At 41.4% G+C, this 19,286-nt stretch overlaps 1 protein-coding gene across 1 annotated transcript in view; it reads left to right on the top strand.

Moving 5' to 3' along the window:
* Positions 1-19,286, top strand: part of msnb (moesin b) — a 41,273-nt gene that overhangs the window by 9,543 nt on the left and 12,444 nt on the right. The window contains exons 4-8 of the mRNA XM_084132273.1: positions 11,014-11,288; positions 11,414-11,497; positions 11,604-11,750; positions 11,857-11,953; positions 12,108-12,271. Of these exons, the coding sequence (XP_083988399.1) occupies positions 11,014-11,288; positions 11,414-11,497; positions 11,604-11,750; positions 11,857-11,953; positions 12,108-12,271 (767 nt within the window). The remainder of the gene's footprint in view (positions 1-11,013; positions 11,289-11,413; positions 11,498-11,603; positions 11,751-11,856; positions 11,954-12,107; positions 12,272-19,286) is intronic.

Raw genomic sequence — 19,286 nt, 5'->3', positions numbered from 1 at the left:
GACATTCTTCATTCCTGGATGATAGGACATGGTGAACTTGAATCACATGAAGAAGAGGGCCCATCTTGCTTGTCATGAGTTGAGATGTTTGCTGTCATAAAGGTATTCCAGGCTGCGTAAACATTAAGAATGGATGATGTGCTCCCTCCAATCAATGGCGCCATTCTTCGAGAGACAGTTTGACTGCCAGGAGTTCTCTATTGCCAATATCATGGTTTTGCTCCGCCAAGGTGAGTTTGTTAGAAAAGAAGGCACATGGATCATGTCAGGAGGGTTTCCCCTCCTGCTATGAAAGAACTGCACCCCCGTAGTCCTTGAGGCATCAACTACCACAATGAATGGCTTATCAGGATCTGGATGCACAAGGAAAGGGGCGACGTGAAAGCTTCCTTGAGTTGCTTAAATGCGTGGGTGGTTTCTGTGGACCAGGACAGAGACTTGGGCATGGACTTGAGGAGTGACATCAATGGAGTGGTAAGAGTGCTGTAGTTATGGATTTAACAGCAATAGAAATAAAACCCAGGAAGCGTTGGAGTTCTTTAATGGTTGTCGGAGTGGGCCTTGGCTTGACTGCCTCTACCTTCCCCTCGTCCATCTTGATAACTTCTGGGGTGAGCTGGTAACTGGATGGAGGTCAGATGGAATGAGCACTTCTCCAGCTTGAGGTACAGATGGTATTCTCTCAGCTTGGCCATCTCAAGCATGACATGGTGAGGATGGTCGGTCGGGTTTCAGGAATAGACAATGAAGACGATCTTACACTCATCACCCTCCCATATAAACTTTTCCTCTGGGCACTGGCTCTCTGGATAGGAGGTCTATCGTGCAGTTCCATGGTCGGTGGCAATTGGGAGGCTCGTTTGGGTCAGAAGGCAGAAGGCCTGGAAGTGTCACAGTTTAATAAGACAATGCATCTTTAACCAACTGAACAATATCCAGAGGAAAGGCTTTTAACAAAGAAAAATATTATCTTTGAGTACAAGTGATGTTCTTTCCAGAAAAATCAGCATGGTGAAATTCCCTATAATAATGTAACAATGTTCAAAGAATATGGAACGAAGAAGACAAGGTCGGCTTGCTGAGACTCGTGTTTTTATTTCGGTTTCTCAAACTTCAAAACAATAGTCGCGCTCACAGCACTATCACAAACTCAATCACAGTCCACACAGTCTACATGCAGCTCTCCCGAGCATTCAGTGTCCACACGAGTCCTCAGCTTCTCTCTCTCCCGGCTTCCCGTTTCCAGGTGGCTTTTATCTGCTCCCTTCGCGCCAATTACTGCAACGAGACCCATGTCATTTTGCACTTGACCCACTTATGTACCGCTCATCTCCTGCCTCTCTTTCCCATTGCAGACCTCGCTGAAGCACATCCCCCTCGCCACAAATAATATCTGATTATGAAAGGACGACAATTTACACTTTAATTTTGATGGCTCAAAATCATGAAATTGATGAAATTGATGCCTTCTATGGCATGGCGTTGCCATTGTAGTGTCTTTCTTGTCTATCAAATGAAAGCTCACATAGACAGGAAGAGTTGCTCTCAAACATGCAGTTTACTTTTTTCTTGCATTCACTTGTACCACATGACAATCACATCCGCTTTCTTTCGTACTAATACGTGCTTACATCACTGTCCGATGTTGAATCGCTGTGATTGGTCTGCTAGAACCCCTCCCCGCGTCAACGTGGACAACAACGCAGAAGTATAAATTAAAACCAACGCAAGGCCTACAGCCTAGAGTCTCCGGCGTAGATCCGTCCTTTGTCCGACGCAGAAATATAAATCAGCCTTTAGGCTCACCATCTGTTTTATTGAGCTATCAAAATCTGATAGTTGTCCAACGCACTAGACAGCATGGAGTGGATGCATTTAAAATGTGGTTCAGAGTGTTTCATTTTAGAATGAATCTGAACCGTTTTGAACTTAATGACTTGCCTACTTGTGTTCATTATCTAAATATCATTTAATTTAGTAATTTACTCATATTTCTATATTCAAAATGTAAAGATTAATCTCAAAACATGCAATTGTAATTGCTATGTTAATGCATTTATGACCTCTAAGCATTTTTCAATGTGTGGTATTGCAAATAAAAAATAATAATAATTGAGAATCTCTGAAAGTGACAATCTAATCTCAGTCACTAGTCAATTTATGTTTTTGGGCAATTGCTGCCTTTTATTTAATCAATACATTGACCACATCATGAGACATTTAATTCAATAATAGAACATTGCTCAATAAATGCTTTCTAGTATTTTGATAGGCATTTGAACTGATCCACTAAGAGAAGTAAGAAACTTGACTGCACTTATTACACTTCTGCTACTGTCATGTTCTGTTTTGTTGCAAATACTTTTAGTTTGAAAGATATTTCATTGCTTCTCTTTTCTTTTCCTGAGTTTTATTCCTGTGTTTAAATAAGTTTCCATGGCTCCTTATTATGTTCAACTGTTTCTTGTTTAGTTCCTTGTTAAGATGTTGCTCTTTTTGAGTTGCTTGAGTTGATGTTTGAGTTGCTCTTTGGCTGTGATTGTCTATGTATAGTGAAATGCTAGCTGTTGCATTTGATTATTCCCGTTGTTGTCGTCGTCTTCATCTTCGCAAAGCTTCTTCTTTTTGTGGTTAAAACTAATTAAAAGCACTGCTGCATTCCGATCATCTGCTTCCTTGCTAAGACATTACAGCTTCACTACAACATAAATGCTTCTGTCCAGTGGGTCGTGTAGTTTTGCCATGCAGATTTTGATAGCTGGACAGCTAAATAAAACAGGCAATGAGCCTAAGTAGGCGGCTAAGGGGTAATGTGTGTGCAGATGTTAAGGACATTCATATTTCTCTGGCACGCATAGGTTGCCAAACCTATGCCTTTAGAGAAGAAAACCCTGTCTAGGCCTTGCCTCAGAATGTTTTGTGTCAAGGCATTCCTTAATCCTGTTTGTTTGGTGAGAGAAAAAAATATATATAGTTGTAATAAATCAGTTCAACTATAGCAGCGGATGACTGTTATTATGTTGCATGGAACTGTGAAAGAACAGCACAATGATACAAACTGAGCTGAGGGAAATATAGGCCACTGCAGTTTGTCATGTGGTTTTCCTCTGGGTTCTCCGGTTTCTCACACATACAATCTAAGTGAATTTGAGTGACAAATTTGCCCATAGGTGTGAGTGAGAGTGTGAATGTGTGTATGCCTGTGTGTGTTAGCCTTGTGATGGACTGGTTATCATGGACTGTGCCATAGCATCAACATAACGAGCTTTTAACAAGACAAAATATCAAATTATCTTTCAACATCAGATTCAAGAGCTGGAGACTTACTGCACAGCTAAATGGACTGATTAATAAATGTTTGGATAGTTGGGTTGGGCCAGAGGTTGACACTTGTAACCCCTGGCTTCCATATCATGCTGGACTACATCACGGACAATATATGAAGCTCATTAATAATTTTTGTATAAGTATCAGCCAGAAGGAAGTCTGCTTTCAAACGCTTTTACTTAAGGTCTGCAAACTTCAACGGATCAAAAGAAGGTAGACAAAGAAACTCCAACACCAGAGGAGAGTCCAACACTGGGGACACACACCCTTCAAAAAACTGCAAATCAGATGGTGGGAGCCCAGCAAGAAGCAACAATAGGAGAATAGTGAACAGATATGTCTACATAGACCTTTAACTCTTTTCCCGCCATTGACGAGTTTATGGCTTTCTGTGTGTAATGCAGTATGTTGTTGTGGGAAGGAGGAGGCGGGAGCCGGCGAACGTTTAACACACATTAATAATACAATAAACAAATGCAAAACAGAGGTAAAGGCACATATAATAAAACAGAAACAAAACACAACACAAAGTCCAGGCCTGTCCTCTCTCGTCCTTCACTATTGTCGCTCCTCCTTTTATGCTTCCACTCCTCTGTGAGAGATACGAGACCAGTGCGTCGCACAGGTGTCGCTCATCATCAATCACGCCACCGGCCTCGCATCGTTCTCTCATGGGCCATGGCCCTCAGCCTCGTCCTGCTCGCCACACCGTGTTATCACTGTTATAGGTAGGGGGCACTATTATGCATCTCCTGAACGAGTACAGTATCTCACGATCAAAACACAAGCAAAGAAGAAGCAGAAACAAGTGATCTCATATGTAAGCAGATGCATATGTAAAATAATGCGATCATCATCAATCTTTTTTTTTTTTTTTAAAGCAGAAGGCCTGTTCTTTTTATATATTGCATGTTCAGATATTCATGCAACAAAATATCCTGGGGGCCATGACATTTTTGTGAAAATTACCAAAAATGCTGGCATTGGCTGGCAACTTAAAAAAAAAAAAAAAAAAAACGCTGGCAGGGCAAGAGTTGCCTTGCCACTGTTCAAAAGACCTTGTAGGAAATTCAAAACTGCTGAAACTGTGCAATACACAGTTCATGATTCCAGTACCAGGAACAAAAACACTTCCAGTGGCATAAAACTGTTGTGTAGAAGCAGTCCTTGCATTGAGAAAATTGTGAATGATAAGGGCTCACAGTCTGTCGGGAGGGAGTTAGTCCCAGAGGTCAACTTCATAATGGGCCTTTCTGAATGCTGAACATGGCACCAAGCTGGGATAACAGGTGGTTCATACTTCTAAAACAACTTGGTAACTTTTTAGAATAATGGTCCGTCATTAATAAGTAACTATGCAGGAAGTAATGTAGGACTAATGAGTAGCACTACATTAACACTTAAGCTAATACTATTAACTAATATGGAAACAAGATTAACTAATCAGTAAGTAATATCGAATTTAGGACTAAGATAGTTCCTTATTAGGTAATCAATAATTACTCAATGAGATTAACATCATTAAGAACTAATAGGTAATCATGACAAATTATAAAGAATTACTAATTAATTACTAATCACAACATTAATGTGTCTGAGACATAATCAGTCAAGTGTTACCTAGTCACTATGCAGGTACTACTAGTGATCTGGACCATTATTTTTTCACTTTAAACTAATCTCATTGAGTAATTATTGATTACCTAATAAGGAACTTAGGTACTTGAGTAATTAGTGATGCATTTTATGGCCATGTTCTGATTAAAAAAAGACAATCTTCAAGAATAGTGACTAAGTAACACTTGAGTAATTAGTGATGCATTTTATGACTTTATTCAGAGTAAAACTGATGACTGATTACATCTCAGACATACGATAATGTTCTTTATAATTTGTCAGTTAATAGTTATTAAAGGTCCCGTTCTTCGTGATCCCATGTTTCAAACTTTAGTTAGTTTGTAATGTTGTTGTTAGAGTATAAATAATAACTGTAAAATTATAAAGCTCAAAGTTATCAAAGATATTTTATTTAACAGAAGTCGCCTACATCGAACGGCCCGTTTGGACTACATCCCTCTACTTCCTTCTTTAATGACGTCACTAGAACCGTTTTTTGACTAACCTCCGCCCACAGGGATGCTCCCTCAACTCTACCGAAATTCGTTTATGTACTTACGCACTTCTTATAACTTACTGTGTTTACTCAGCTCTTACGGTGATTTTCTGAAGTAAAACTGACGCTTCATCTTTTGTGTGATGTACAATAAACTTTATTAAACTCATCAGTATATGTTTGGTCATCATTCAGACAGCAGACTTGTAGGCTATTAATAAATAATGGATACATACAAGCAGATGACAAATATGTTATAATAACCGTAATTAAACTACTAAACTATACCTGTTCCATCTCTATACAGCACTCTGACTCTGTAGGCATTATTGTCCGACTCGAAATGAACACCGTTACTGAGAGTTTCTGATATTATCATCATTCCCTGAGATGAAATTGTCCTGAGAGACTGAACGCGAGCTCATGAAGCTCCGCCCCCTGGGTCGTCCAGCAGCAGCTTATTTGCATTTAAAGGGCACACACTAAAACAGCGCGTTTTTCTGAGCCCCAAAAAATGACAATTTAAACATGCTGTAAAAAATTATCTGTTGGGTATTTTGAGCTGAAACTTCACATACACACTCTGGGGACATCAGAGACTTATTTTACATCTTGTGAAAAGGGGCATAATACGGGACCTTTAATAAATAATGGATACATACAAGGAGATGACAAATACGTTATAATAACCATAATTAAACTACTAAACTATACCTGTTCCATCTCTATACAGCACTCTGACTCTGTAGGCATTATTGTCCGACTCGAAATGAACACCGTTACTGAGAGTTTCTGATATTATCATCATTCCCTGAGATGAAATTGTCCTGAGAGACTGAGCGCGAGCTCATGAAGCTCCGCCCCCTGGATCGTCCAGCAGCAGCTTATTTGCATTTAAAGGGCACACACTAAAGCAGCGCGTTTTTCTGAGCCCCAAAAAATGACAATTTAAACATGCTGTAAAAAATGATCTGTTGGGTATTTTGAGCTGAAACTTCACATACACACTCTGGGGACTTGTGGGGACAGAGACTTATTTTACATCTTGTGAAAAGGGGCAAAATACGGGACCTTTAATGAGACTTATCTCATTAAAGGTGCATTGTGTTATATTTAGCAGGATCTGTTGACAGAAATGCAATATCATATACATAAATATGTTTTCCGTTATGTTTTTATTACCTTAGAATGAGACATTTCTATCTACATACACGGCGGGTCCCCTTACATTGAAATGAGACGACATATTTCTACAGTGGCCCTAAACAGACAAACGCGTTTCGTTGTTCTTTGTGCAAAGAAGATGGCTAAAGTCAGCGAATAAAACACTGACACAATGATGAACAAGTAACAACAATATTCGCAATAACATATCGGTTTACTGAATAATTAAGTAAACATAATTTCTTAATTTATCTTTGTAAAGAAACCTCATTGCTTAACTGGCTACTCTCTGCTGTCTCAGACGACGACATATTTTCCTGTCGGCCACCGTAACTTTTGATTGTTGCAATTCGCAACCTCACCACTAGATGCCGCTAAAATTACACACTGCACCTTTAAGTAGTTATTGATTACCTAATAAGGAACTATCTCCTTAATTTGAAATTACTACTGATTAGTTAAGCTTGTTTCTATATGAGTTAATAGTAGCTGAAGTGTTAATGTAGTACTACTCCTTAGTCCTGCATTACTTCCTGCATAGTTACTTATTAATGACGGATCATTATTCTAAAGTATTACCAACAACTTCTACAACTACAAGATGGCTACCCTTCTTCTCTTTCATTTCTGCCTTCACGCATCTCAGTCACTGAGGCTGCTCCTCACTTCCTCATTTCGGCCATCGAGGCAGTTCATCTCGGCCATGGGGGCCACAATTCTCTCCCTTGTATCGCTCCCTCATTTAGGCCACAGAGGCTGCTCCTCTCTCTTTGTCTTGGCCACAGAGGCCACCCTTCTCTCCTTTGTCTCAGCCATCACAGTCAAAGAATCCCTCTCCTTTGTCAAGACCATAGTAGTCCTAGTTCCTCCTCCTCTGGTTGCATCTGCTCTACCATGGTCCCCTTACGTCCCGCCTTCCAGCTCCCGTTGCTGCTGTGGTGCCCTACTCAACCTTGGCCTTTCAACACCATGGTCACACCCCAGTCCTCTGTCCCTCATGCCCTGTGGCCTTCCCCTGGGGACTTTGGGGTGTCAGGTGCCGGCTTTAGGGTGAGGTTCTGATTGCACATTCTGATTGATCCTGGACTGAATTTATACTCTACTCACACACAGTCTTTGTCTGGTCTCGTCATTGTTCACGCAAAGACTGTTCAGACTCCCTTATCAAACTCTCCCTTACCAATGTGCTTGCTCCATTCCGCCTGCTCGCATTGCATGCTCATCTCATCTGCCAAACAAAGAACTGTTATTGTCCAGTTAAGTGTTTTCATTGTTTCTTCCATATCCTTACCTGCCTAACTTGTCAATGCCACAAACCTTTTAATAAACCACACTGTCTCTGCCTCTGAGTCTCGTGACAGAGTGTTCACTGCTTTGAGAAAAGCTGCACTTTATGATTCAGTTAAAAACTCCTACATCTGACCTGTTAACACTTAGATCATGTATTTATATATATATATATATATATGTATGTATAACTTATTGATACAAGAATAGACAACAGTTTTGGGGAAGTTACTTTTAAAAAGTAGTGTTTGCTCATTACTCGTTACTTTTTATAAAAAGTAATCCGTTACTTTACTTAGTTACCCCCTATGGAAAGTAAATTTTTACGTTACTCATTACTTTTACATTACTTTTATGTTGCTTGACTTTGGGCAGAGCCCAATATCTCTGTTCCTAAATGTGTAGGCCTACATAAAGTTCTACTATGGAGGACACAACAGGTATTTCTTTTTTTTGCTCTTTATTATAAAAAATGGTATCAATAGGCTTCTTAGGAACAACATGAAAACCTCAAAATGGGTCATATGTCTCAAAATAAAACATGCCTCATCTAAATCCAACAGAAAAAAGAATAACTTAAAAATGGCTTGATGTCGATGGCTTGTGTAAATAAAATAAAATGGCATTCAACAGCTTAGAGGCAAAGACATTTTAGCCAAAATAAAATCAAGCACAACTTAAAGCATGACTAGCCTTAAAAAGTCTATGTTAACTGAATATGCTGGCCCTTCTTCACAGTATGATGACAGATAGAAAAGAGAATAATTAGGCATAGGCTTGAGCTATGTCTATAGCATGGGTGACAGGCAACCTATTCCACATCAGCACAAAATTTGAGAAAATACCTTATCAGGAGCAGTCTTTCAAAATGTTTATCTGAAAGTCTGTTTCTTCTGGGGGTAAGCACAAGACCTGCCAGGCTGAACAGCCTTTCCACCGGTGTACTGGATTGTGTGGCAGTGTTGTATTTCATGAACACAGATTTCACTTGGGGGAAACGGTTGAGAACTTAACTCTGAGCCTGATCTCATGTACTCAAGTACCTCTGAGTCTGCGCTAAAGGACATTGTATCTTCCTCCTCCTCATCAAAAGAAAAAAAGTTGGTTTTTATTCTCAGCCGGCTCTGCATCATGGGGTAGAGAGCAAAACTCCGCAATAAGCAGTGCACGTGTCGCTTCTATCCGCTCCGCTCCCCCTATCCATCGAACTTTACATTTTGGCAACGTCAAGGCGGCTACTAACTTTCAGATAGGCTATTAAGAATTGGCTTACCTGTACAATTACACCCGGTAGGTCTGCTGTCATCTTCGACAGTCCATTTTGGAGTGCCAGTGTCCTGGACATCAGGGTCTCCAGAGTTGGTAGAAGACTACCATAGTAACAGTTATCTTCACCTTGCAAGATATCCAGTGCTATTGTCAGCGGTTTCAAAACACTGCAGTATTCCTTTAGGAATAGATGTTTGCGCTCTGTCGGGGCTCTGATGTCCAGTCTAGTACAAAACGGATTCAAATCTTGTGCCGGGATGTCACTGATCAAGGCATCATGGTAGGAATTCCACCTTGTTGATGTAGGCACGATAATTTTTTTCCCACAGATTTCATCGACAATCTCAGAGGCCACGGTAGAATGGCTTGCCTTTGTCCAAAGAGCAGCGCACTTCGCCATTGCACTCCTGTACACAAATTTTGAGTCACTGTTGGATGACAGCCATTTGTCTATGTCATTGCACAAGATCAAATTGAGCGTATGCGAAGCACACCTAAAATGCGGGGGAAGAGAAAACTGTCCTTCTGTGGTCCTAAGCAACTCCACAAAAACTACACCTCGCTCTTCATCCTCCTCCTCGTCAGGCTCAGGGGGTGCATACATCTTAAAAGCTTTAACAAAATTCGACCCATTGTCTGTAACAGTGGCGGTGATCCTGTGTGAAAGGCCAGGAAGACTAAGGCTGCGTCTCATTTCTCTGTCTTACCCCTTACTCTTACCCCTTCCCCTCGGTTTTGCGCGTTCATGTGAGGGGAAGTGGTGTCCCAATTCTCATTTTGATTAAGGGCTAGGGCCAAGGCGTAGGGCTACATAGCCCTTGAAACGAAGTTTGCGGAGGACCACACTTGAAAGAGAGGGGTAGAAATTTATCAGAAGTGAGTCGCACAAATGTAAGTATTTTCAGCAGTTTAATGACACTCGTGTTTTATGATACTTTTAATAAAATGTTCAAGCGGTTTCAATTGTAATGTTTTTGTTTTGAATCGCTAGTTAACCGCTAGCTAGCAGCTATGCGCTATTTGCCGTTTGCTAATGTTTTGCTTAGCTATGGTGTCGCCGGTGCCGCCGTTAAATACAATGAAACAATGTCTTTGACTGATGGCACACAAGCGTGCAAAGATAAAGAGAGACCAGGCAATCGATATCACAACCCGAGACGACGGCATCTTCGTTTGTTTATGTCAACGCGTATCGCCTCTGTTGACGTAGCAGCCAGCTAGCGGAAAGAGAAGATGACGCAAACGGTAATCGAGTGGTGTCTCATTTCTTAGAGAAACGATTCACTCGGTATCGAGGGGCAAGGGGAAGACGCAGACAAAGGGGTAGGGGAAGGGGAAGGGGTAAGACAGAGAAATGAGATTGGCCCTAAAACTGTCTAGAAAAGAAAAAAAACATTGATCAGTGCTTTTTACTTTTTAAGTACTTTAAAAATGAATTACCTTTGTACTTTTACTCAAGTACTTTATTTGTGTACTTCATCCACCACTCCACTGCTAAAAAAAACCCCTGATCATTGTAGTGACTACTGTGTATGACTGTTCATTAGTAGTTACTTCATAGTTATTTTTCTTGAACCTTAATTAGTAGATAATTAATAGTAGTTCTTCGGGAGGTATGACAGAATTCATTAGTTATTGATTAACTAACTGATACTTAACACAATCATAAAATTATATTACATACTGATTAGTTAACATATCTTCCTTAGTAGTTAACAGTAGTGACTTAAGTGTCAATAAAGAATTACCTATTAGTTCTTCAGTATTTCCTTATTAGTTATGCAGTAAGTAAGAAACAGTATTCTAAAGTGTTTCCAAAACATCTAACAAAAACATTTGTGTTTATATGTTAGGTGACAGCTCAAGATGTCAGAAAAGAAAACCCACTGCTGATTAAATTTAGAGCAAAGTTCTACCCTGAGGACGTGGCTGAAGAGCTGATTCAGGAAGCTACACAGCGCTTGTTCTTCCTCCAGGTGAAAGAGGGAATCTTGAATGATGATATCTACTGTCCACCTGAGACGGCTGTTCTACTGGCCTCATATGCTGTGCAGATGAAATACAGTGACTTCAATAAAGAATATCACATCTCTGGATATTTGTGCAGAGACAAATTGCTGCCACAAAGGTGTTTCTCTATTCTTTTAAGAGCTTAACACCAACTATGTTCTATTCTTTTAACACTAAGATCACTTTATAGTACTTTATTATGTTTTGAAAGTTGCTGCTTTATATACTAATACCTTCTTCTAGAGTTCTAGAACAACATAAACTGACTAAAGAGCAGTGGGAAGATCGAATTCGGGTGTGGCATGAACAACACAAGCGCATGATCAGGTACAATCCATATGACCCATTTATAAAATTGAAAACAACTTCACAACTATGTCCTGAACCTAAAACTAGTTGTTTGAGTATAGTCAATACAGGTTTATCTCTACAGAGAGGATGCAATGATAGAATACTTGAAGATTTCCCAGGATCTGGAGATGTATGGAGTGAACTATTTCAGCATCAAAAACAAAAAAGGATCGGAGTTGTGGTTGGGTGTTGATGCTTTGGGACTCAACATATATGAACGTTCAGACAAGTATACCATCTATATTTCATTTTTAACCCTTGTTACAAGTCTAAGTGTTTTGTTGTAAATTCTTTGCAATGGACTGTGCTGGACAATATCGCTGTTTTTTTAACAGGCTGACACCTAAGATTGGATTTCCTTGGAGTGAGATACGGAATATTTCTTTCAATGACAAGAAATTTGTCATTAAGCCCATAGACAAAAAGTCACCGGTAACTTAAAATAATAAACTTAATCCCAAATTCTTAATCTTTCATTCACTCATTTTTGGAGATGTGGAGGATTTCAGTTGTCTTACACCTGTTGTATTACAGTTGTATTACTCCTGTCTGAAACGTTATGACATGTCCTCTGCTCCAACCACAGGACTTTGTGTTCTATGCACCTCGTCTGCGCATTAACAAGCGTATCCTGGCTCTGTGCATGGGAAACCATGATCTTTACATGAGACGACGCAAACCAGACACTATTGAGGTGCAGCAGATGAAAGCACAGGCCAGAGAAGAGAAGAACAAGAGACAACAAGAAAGGTGAGAACATTAATAACAAACATATCTGACAGCACAGACAGAACATATATAATGCTATTTTTTATGATACCAAAGGCACAGTCACTATCTAGTGCTGAAAGGAGATACTGTCTTTCATGCAAATGTACTAATTGTGTATTTTCTTTATGAAAGTAAATCAATATCAGAGGAGCTCTGTTCTAAAACCTAGTGAGCTGCCTAGCTACAGTTGATACACAAAGTCTTCTCACCCCTGTTAAAACTGTTTTTGTCATTTAAAATATGTGAAACAAAGATAACTAATATTAGAAGTTTTGCATGTTTAACGTAAAAATCACAACCCATGTAATTCCACTGAAAACCTAAATTACATATTTCATTTAGAAAAAAAAGAAAAAAAGAAAGAAAACTTGGAATAACTAACTGCAAACGTGTGCACACTTTTTTATTACAGCACTCTGTTTGGATAGTCAAGTTTGGATAATCTGCTTGGTACATTTTGACTTATTTTTTACAAATATTTTCCCATTCGTCTTCGCAAAAAAATATTCCAGATCTGTTAAATTTGAAGGGCATTTTGACTGATGAAATGTAAAGACAATAAACAAACTGTTTTTTAAGACATCTCTGTGTATTTTAATAACAATAAAGTATATGAATAATGCAGTACTAATTATGTTTTAAATATATTTTCTGCCTTATTCTGTGATTTTATTTTTTTTACACTTGTTGTTCAGCAGCATATTTGATTACTAAGCCAGATCAAAGCAATATTAGACCTTTCAATTAGAAAAAATCTGGCTATTAGACAAAGGTCTGAAAAAAAAATTGTATTGCACTTGACATTTCTGTCCCCCTCACTACTGAAATGATGGCTAGACCCCTGGCATTATAGTGCCAAGCATTATATTGCCAAGCATTTTGCCATTGATGAACGATTCAGAGATAATGGATTTTCTTTAATTGCTTTTTTGACATCAGTAGTTAAAACCAAACTCAGTGTATCTGTGGAAAACCTGATGTGGTGTGGTAAAATGATGGCACACTGACACTTTTTTTTATTTTTTTTAACCAGATAAGTATGTTAAGTATGCTCTTAAGATTCTCCATAAGTTTAAACATAAGTTTGTTGTTTTAGTATTAAAATCTTCATCAATTATTCTTCTGAGTGTTCTCCTTTATATTTATCTTAGCACCCTTGAAAAGGCCCTGTACTAATTTCTATGAAAATGTTTTGTTCAACAAATGCCAATGGGAGAGAACATCACCTGAGAGAACATCACTTCTGCCTGAAACTAGAGAAGTGTGAGTTCCACCACAACACCATCCATTTTCTGGGGTATGTCATCAACGAATGTGGTGTGCAAATGGACCAGAAGAAGGTAGAAGCCATCCTTAAATGGCTCCAACCCTCCACAATAAAGGACCTTCATCGTTTCCTGGGGCTTGCGAACTTCTACCGTCGTTTCATCTCCAACTTCAGTCAGATCTGTGCTCCACTCACCTCTCAGAAATTGACCCAAGTCTCTGTCCTGGAATTCCACAGCCAAGAAAGCCTTCCAACAGCTCTAAGAAACCTCTTGCTCAGCTCCAGCCATGGTCCATCCAGATCCCGAATTGCCATTCGTTGTGGAGGTTGCCGCTTCTATAACCAGGATTGGAGCCGTCTTGTCTCAACGGCAGGGTGATCCATCAGTCCTCCATCCATGTGCCTTCTTCTGTCCCCGACGGAGTGAAACTATGACATCGGCAACCGGGAGCTACTGGCCACCAAACTAGCCTCGGAGGAGTGAAGACTATTCTTTACTCGGTTTGATTTCATTGTCACATATCGACCAGGAGGTAAGAACCTGAAGGCTGATGCTCTTTCACGCATGTATCATCCAGAGCAGGACCTCTCTCCACCTGAGCCAATACTCCCTCCAGCCATCTTCGTAAGTCCCATCCAATGGTCATTAGACAACCAAAATACCGAAGCCTCACGTTCTGAAATAGGTCTGCCGGGAGGTCCAGAGGGACGAACCTGCGTACTATCAGCCCTATGTCTGTCCCTCTCGGACTCAGTTCATACATCTTTGGGCTCTGGACACCCAGGCAGCCAGCAAACCTTCTCGCTCCTCCGTAATAAGTAATGGTGGCCTGGCATGACCCAGGAGGTACGTTAGAGTCTGTTCAGTCTGCGCCTTCCAAGACTCCCTATCATCTGCCAGAAGGCAAACTGATTCCCTTGCCCATTCCTAATTGACCATGGTCTCACATCGGAATAGACTTTGTCACCGACCTGCCACCCTCAGATTTCAACACATGCATTCTTGTAATGGTAGATCAATTACCAAAAACCTGCAAGTTAATACCACTAAGAGGCCTACCTACTGAACTTGAGAAAGCAGAATCCCTATTCCACCACGTCTTTCATCATTTCGGACTGCCTAGAAAATAGTTTCCGTCCGTGGTCCATGTCCCAAGTTTGGCGCTCCTCCTTCCAGCTGCTGGGTATCTCCGTTAGCCAATTATCCGGTTATCATCCCCAAACCAACGGGCAGACTGAACGAAAGATCCAGGAGATCGGGAGATTTTTTTTGCTACCGTCACCGTCTGGGGACCAGTAATGGGCCTGGTAGCAAAACTCCTCTTTCGGCTACTGATGAGTGCTGGAGAACAGGAGGGCATCCAGGGTTCGCCGGAGACGAGGAACTCACATGAACAAAGGAGAAATACACTAATTGCAAGCGATAAACGGAGTCGCTGCCTCAAAATTACCTATTCGTACTCAATAGCACTCGGGATGAAATCGGCTCTACTCACAGATTATAGTATCTAGTTAAAGTATTAGCTATAGCCCAGCCATCTGTTCTACAGGAGGCACCATTCGCCAGTGCCCAGGAGGATGCCACACACCTGGTGGAATGTGCTCGCACTCCCAGGGGGGCAGGGTATGCCCTGGGCTTGGTACGCCAAATAACTGGCTTCCACAATCCAGTGGGCGATCCTCTTTTTGGAGACAGCCTCCCCCTTCTGCTGTCCCCAGAAACAGACACAGAGCTGCTCAGAGCATCTAAAGTTCTCTGTGCGGTCCAAATAGATCCACAGGGCATGCACTGGACACAGTATGGATAAGGCTGGATCTGCCTCAATATGAGGGAGCACTTGCAAGTTCACCACCTGATCCCTGAAGGGTTAGTGGGAAAATTGGGCACATAGCCTGGCCTTGGTCTTGCAAGTCCCCATCCCATCCCCTCTTTATAGAAGTGAGCATGGTCAGGAGGGCTATCTTCAAAGAGAGGGAAGAGTGCCAACTAGCAAAATGACACCACTTCAAAGCATACAGCTGCCTTGTGGAAGGGGCTCTGACTTGAGTGTCTATGCTGGTGGTAGTCCACTCTGGTCTTCTGCATCCCATCCTGGAGCCAGACATGGAGGTCCCAGAGGTCTGGGCACAGTTGGCAAATTGTGTCCTGTGTCTGAGAAAGGAGGTCCTTCCTCAGAGGATTTTGCCAGGAATTTGGGCTGTCATGAAAAGCATGAGCTCAGAGAACCATGCCTGGGTGTGCCAGTGTCTGTTTGATCAAGGGGGGAATGCATACGACCCTGGGGCCAGCTGTGTGCCAGGGCATCTGTTCAGAGTGGATCTTCAGAAAGGGAATATCACAGAGTGCAGTGGGAGGACTTCTGGGAAACAAACAGATCTACCTGTGCTTTGCTGAATCAACTCCAAATCAGCTGGACCACCGGGAGATGGAGTCTCCACACTCCATTAAGCACCAACTTTCACAAGAGCATGTATGCTGCACGTTTGAAGTCGCCCAGAATGTGAGTGGCATGCAGGGACTTTTTTGAGATGGCAGGTGAATTTTGACATGTGACGTGAGCGGATGCCACCCTGGTGATTTTTGCATGCCACCGTCGCTATGTTGTCTGTCTGTACTAACACATGTAAGTATAAACAGCCATGGGTAAACCCTGGATAAACAGCCGAAACCTTCGCAGGGCCAGCAACACAACCAGCAACTTGAGGCAGTTGATGTACAAATGCAGTCGAGTCCCTGTCCGGGGTCCTGAGACTGTGTGCCTGTTACATACAGTGCTTCAGCCACTTTTGGAAGCATTTGTTGTGACAACAACACACCTTGACACTTGTTCTAAGGGAACCCCTGCATATAGAAATGCAAGGTCTGTCCAAGGATTGAAGGTGCGGCGACAGATTGGACAATGTGTGCTGTGGTGCCATGGGCGGAGGCCAATTTTAGAACTCGAGTCTGAAGCCAGTGCTGGCAAGGTGCATCAAATCTAAAATGCATCAACCCAAGCGGTGTTTCTGCCACCGAGGGCGCAATATACCCCAGGAGCCTCTGAAATTATTTCAGTGGGACCTCTTTTCCCCGTTCATAGCACTCCCAGTACCAGTACTCGACGGCTGGCTGACGTGGAGCTCTTTTTCTGACCACGAAAAAGCCATCACCTCTTTAGCATCTGGTATTACCTTCTCTAAACAGAAATCAAAACGAAAGAAAAATCCATCTCTTCCATCAAAAGAGAGTCTGGGTACCTTTGCTCCATTTCAATTATTTGTTCAATCAGCTTTTGCAGTGCAGGAGGGATGTACACATTTGCAAGAATGAAAGAGGAAAACTCCCACTGTGAGTAGAAGGGTTTACAGTTTATGAAGAGCGCCTCTAAATTAGGACAGCATATCTTTTTCAGCGTTGTTACATCTGAACACCAACTTTCTTTAATGTAGAAACACAATCCACCACCTCTCATTTTCCCCGTTAAAATGAGTCATGCAATGTGATCCGGTCAGAACAGCTGGAAGCCCGGCAGATGTAGCGTGTTGTCCAGAAATGGCTTCACTCAGCCAGGTTTCAGTGAAGCACAATGCAGCAGAGTTTGAAAAGTCCTTGTTGATGTGGGTTAGGAGAAGTAGTTCATCTGTTTTGTTAGTAAGGAATCGGACATTCGCAAGATGAATACTTTGGAGTCAAGTCAAGTCACCTTCATTTATATAGCACTTTTTACAATACAGATTGTTTCAAAGCAGCTTTACAGTGATAATAGGAAAATAATGCAACAAAGATTGTTTTGGCTGTACAGCAGCTCTAGAAGAAAGTCATTGTCTAACTAGAGCAAGTTTTTAATAGATTAATTTCCCTTACACGACACGGTTTTCAACTGAAAACATAAACCTTCAATGTGTTCTGGCCTCTCATCTTCACAACAACAGCACCCTAGTGGCCCAAGAACACAAACCCTGGAGTAGGTTTCGAAGTGCAAGTTTTTGAAAACGAGTTTTGAAAGCGACACCTTTATAAGCCATACGTTATAAACCGCTACTCCCATGCAAACTTTAAAAACGTGAATCTGCTAAAACAGCGATGGCATGCACGTGCATTATGTGTTTAGTCTATAGGCATGTGTGTTTGAATGTGCGTGGGTGCATAGTCCTTCTTCAAAAAGTGACCTGTCCTGAACGCTTAAAACAGCACTTCTAGTCATTTCCTTGGATCCGTTGTGAACGGGAATCCTTTTGATAACATTTTCATCTGTACAGAGGAAAAAACATTTGTTGTGAAAAAAAGCAACAACTTTTGCCGTGTCCCCTTCGCAGGGTATAGTCTAGTTGACACGATCTCTGCTGACACTTCAGGGCTGTGTAGTGGTCGTGTCTAGACGCAGGTCCTTCATCTGATCTGGAAACGGCCTGGATCTAGCTGACTACTGTAAACCTTGGGATAGAGAGAGAGACTAATATTAGCACAGATGCCATTCTTCTTATGATGTAACAAGTACATCAGGTGTTATGGGAAGTGTTCCCGGTTCCGGCTGATCTAATTTATGTAGCCTAATAATAATTTTACATGATTTAAATTATGGAAATTGATAATGTGCTATGTGTATGCCAGGTTAAAGAGATGTGTTTTTAGTCTAGATTTAAACTGTGTGTGTCTGCATCTGAACAATGCTAGGAAGACTGTTCCAGAGATTAGGTGCTAAATAGGAAAACGATCTACTGGCTGCAGTTGATTATGATATTCTATGTATTATCAACTGGCCAGAATTTTGATATCACTGTAGACGTGAAGGGCTATAATGCATTAAGAGCTCGCTCAAGTACTGGGGAGCTAAACCATTTTATGCTTTGTAAGTAATTAGCACAATTTTAAAATGTATACGATGTTTAATAGGGAGCCAATGCAGTGTTGACAGAACCGTGCTAATATGGTCATACCTCCTGGTTCTAGTAAGAACTCTAGCTGCTGCGTTTTGGACCAGGTGAAGTTTGCTTATTAAATGTGCAGGGCAACAAGCCAATAGAGCATTACAATAAATCTAGCCTTTAGGTCATGAATGCATGAACTAACTTTTCTGCTTTTGTCATTGAGAGCATATGTCGTAATTTAGATATGTTTTTAAGATGGAAGAATGCTGTTTTAAAGTAGTGTTGTCAAAAGTACCAAATTTAAAAAATTTGATGATGCAATTGATGACTGATTGTTAAACACCTCTGGTTGGCCATTGAGTTCATACGCTCAACATATATGTCTCTGATTGGCCAAGTTGTGCTGGGGCAGGATGTATTTGATTGCCTCCGTCTGCTTCTTCACTGCCAAGAACTGCTGTGAGAAGTCCTTAACATTGGTGCCAACGAGATGGGGGCGACTTTGTCGGCATCTTGCATCTGTGCAAGGTTAAGGCACAGATGGAACTCCTGAACCACCTTCATCGGTTGGTCAGTCATTGCTGAGTGCAGCTCCTGCATCAGCCCTGGGTCAGGACTACCCAAGTGCAGCTCTTTAAGTGCCTTGGCCTGATGGAACTGCAGGATGGCCATGGCATGTGGAGCGAGGGTGAACTTACCATGAAAGGGAGCCTTGGACGGTTCCTCCAGGTGGTTGCGTTTTGCAGGCATAGATGCACCACGATCACACCCTCAACCTGTGGGACCTCTGAGTACCCACTGGCCACACCACTATTGAGGGTAGTGAGGGAGGCGGTATCTGTGAAGCGTGGCTGTGTCATTCTCCGAACTTAGAAAACA

This window comes from Abramis brama (assembly GCF_963993115.1).
Source record: "Abramis brama genome assembly, chromosome: 13".
Taxonomy (NCBI): Eukaryota; Metazoa; Chordata; class Actinopteri; order Cypriniformes; family Leuciscidae; genus Abramis; species Abramis brama.
This window is presented reverse-complemented; position numbering and strand designations above follow the sequence as displayed.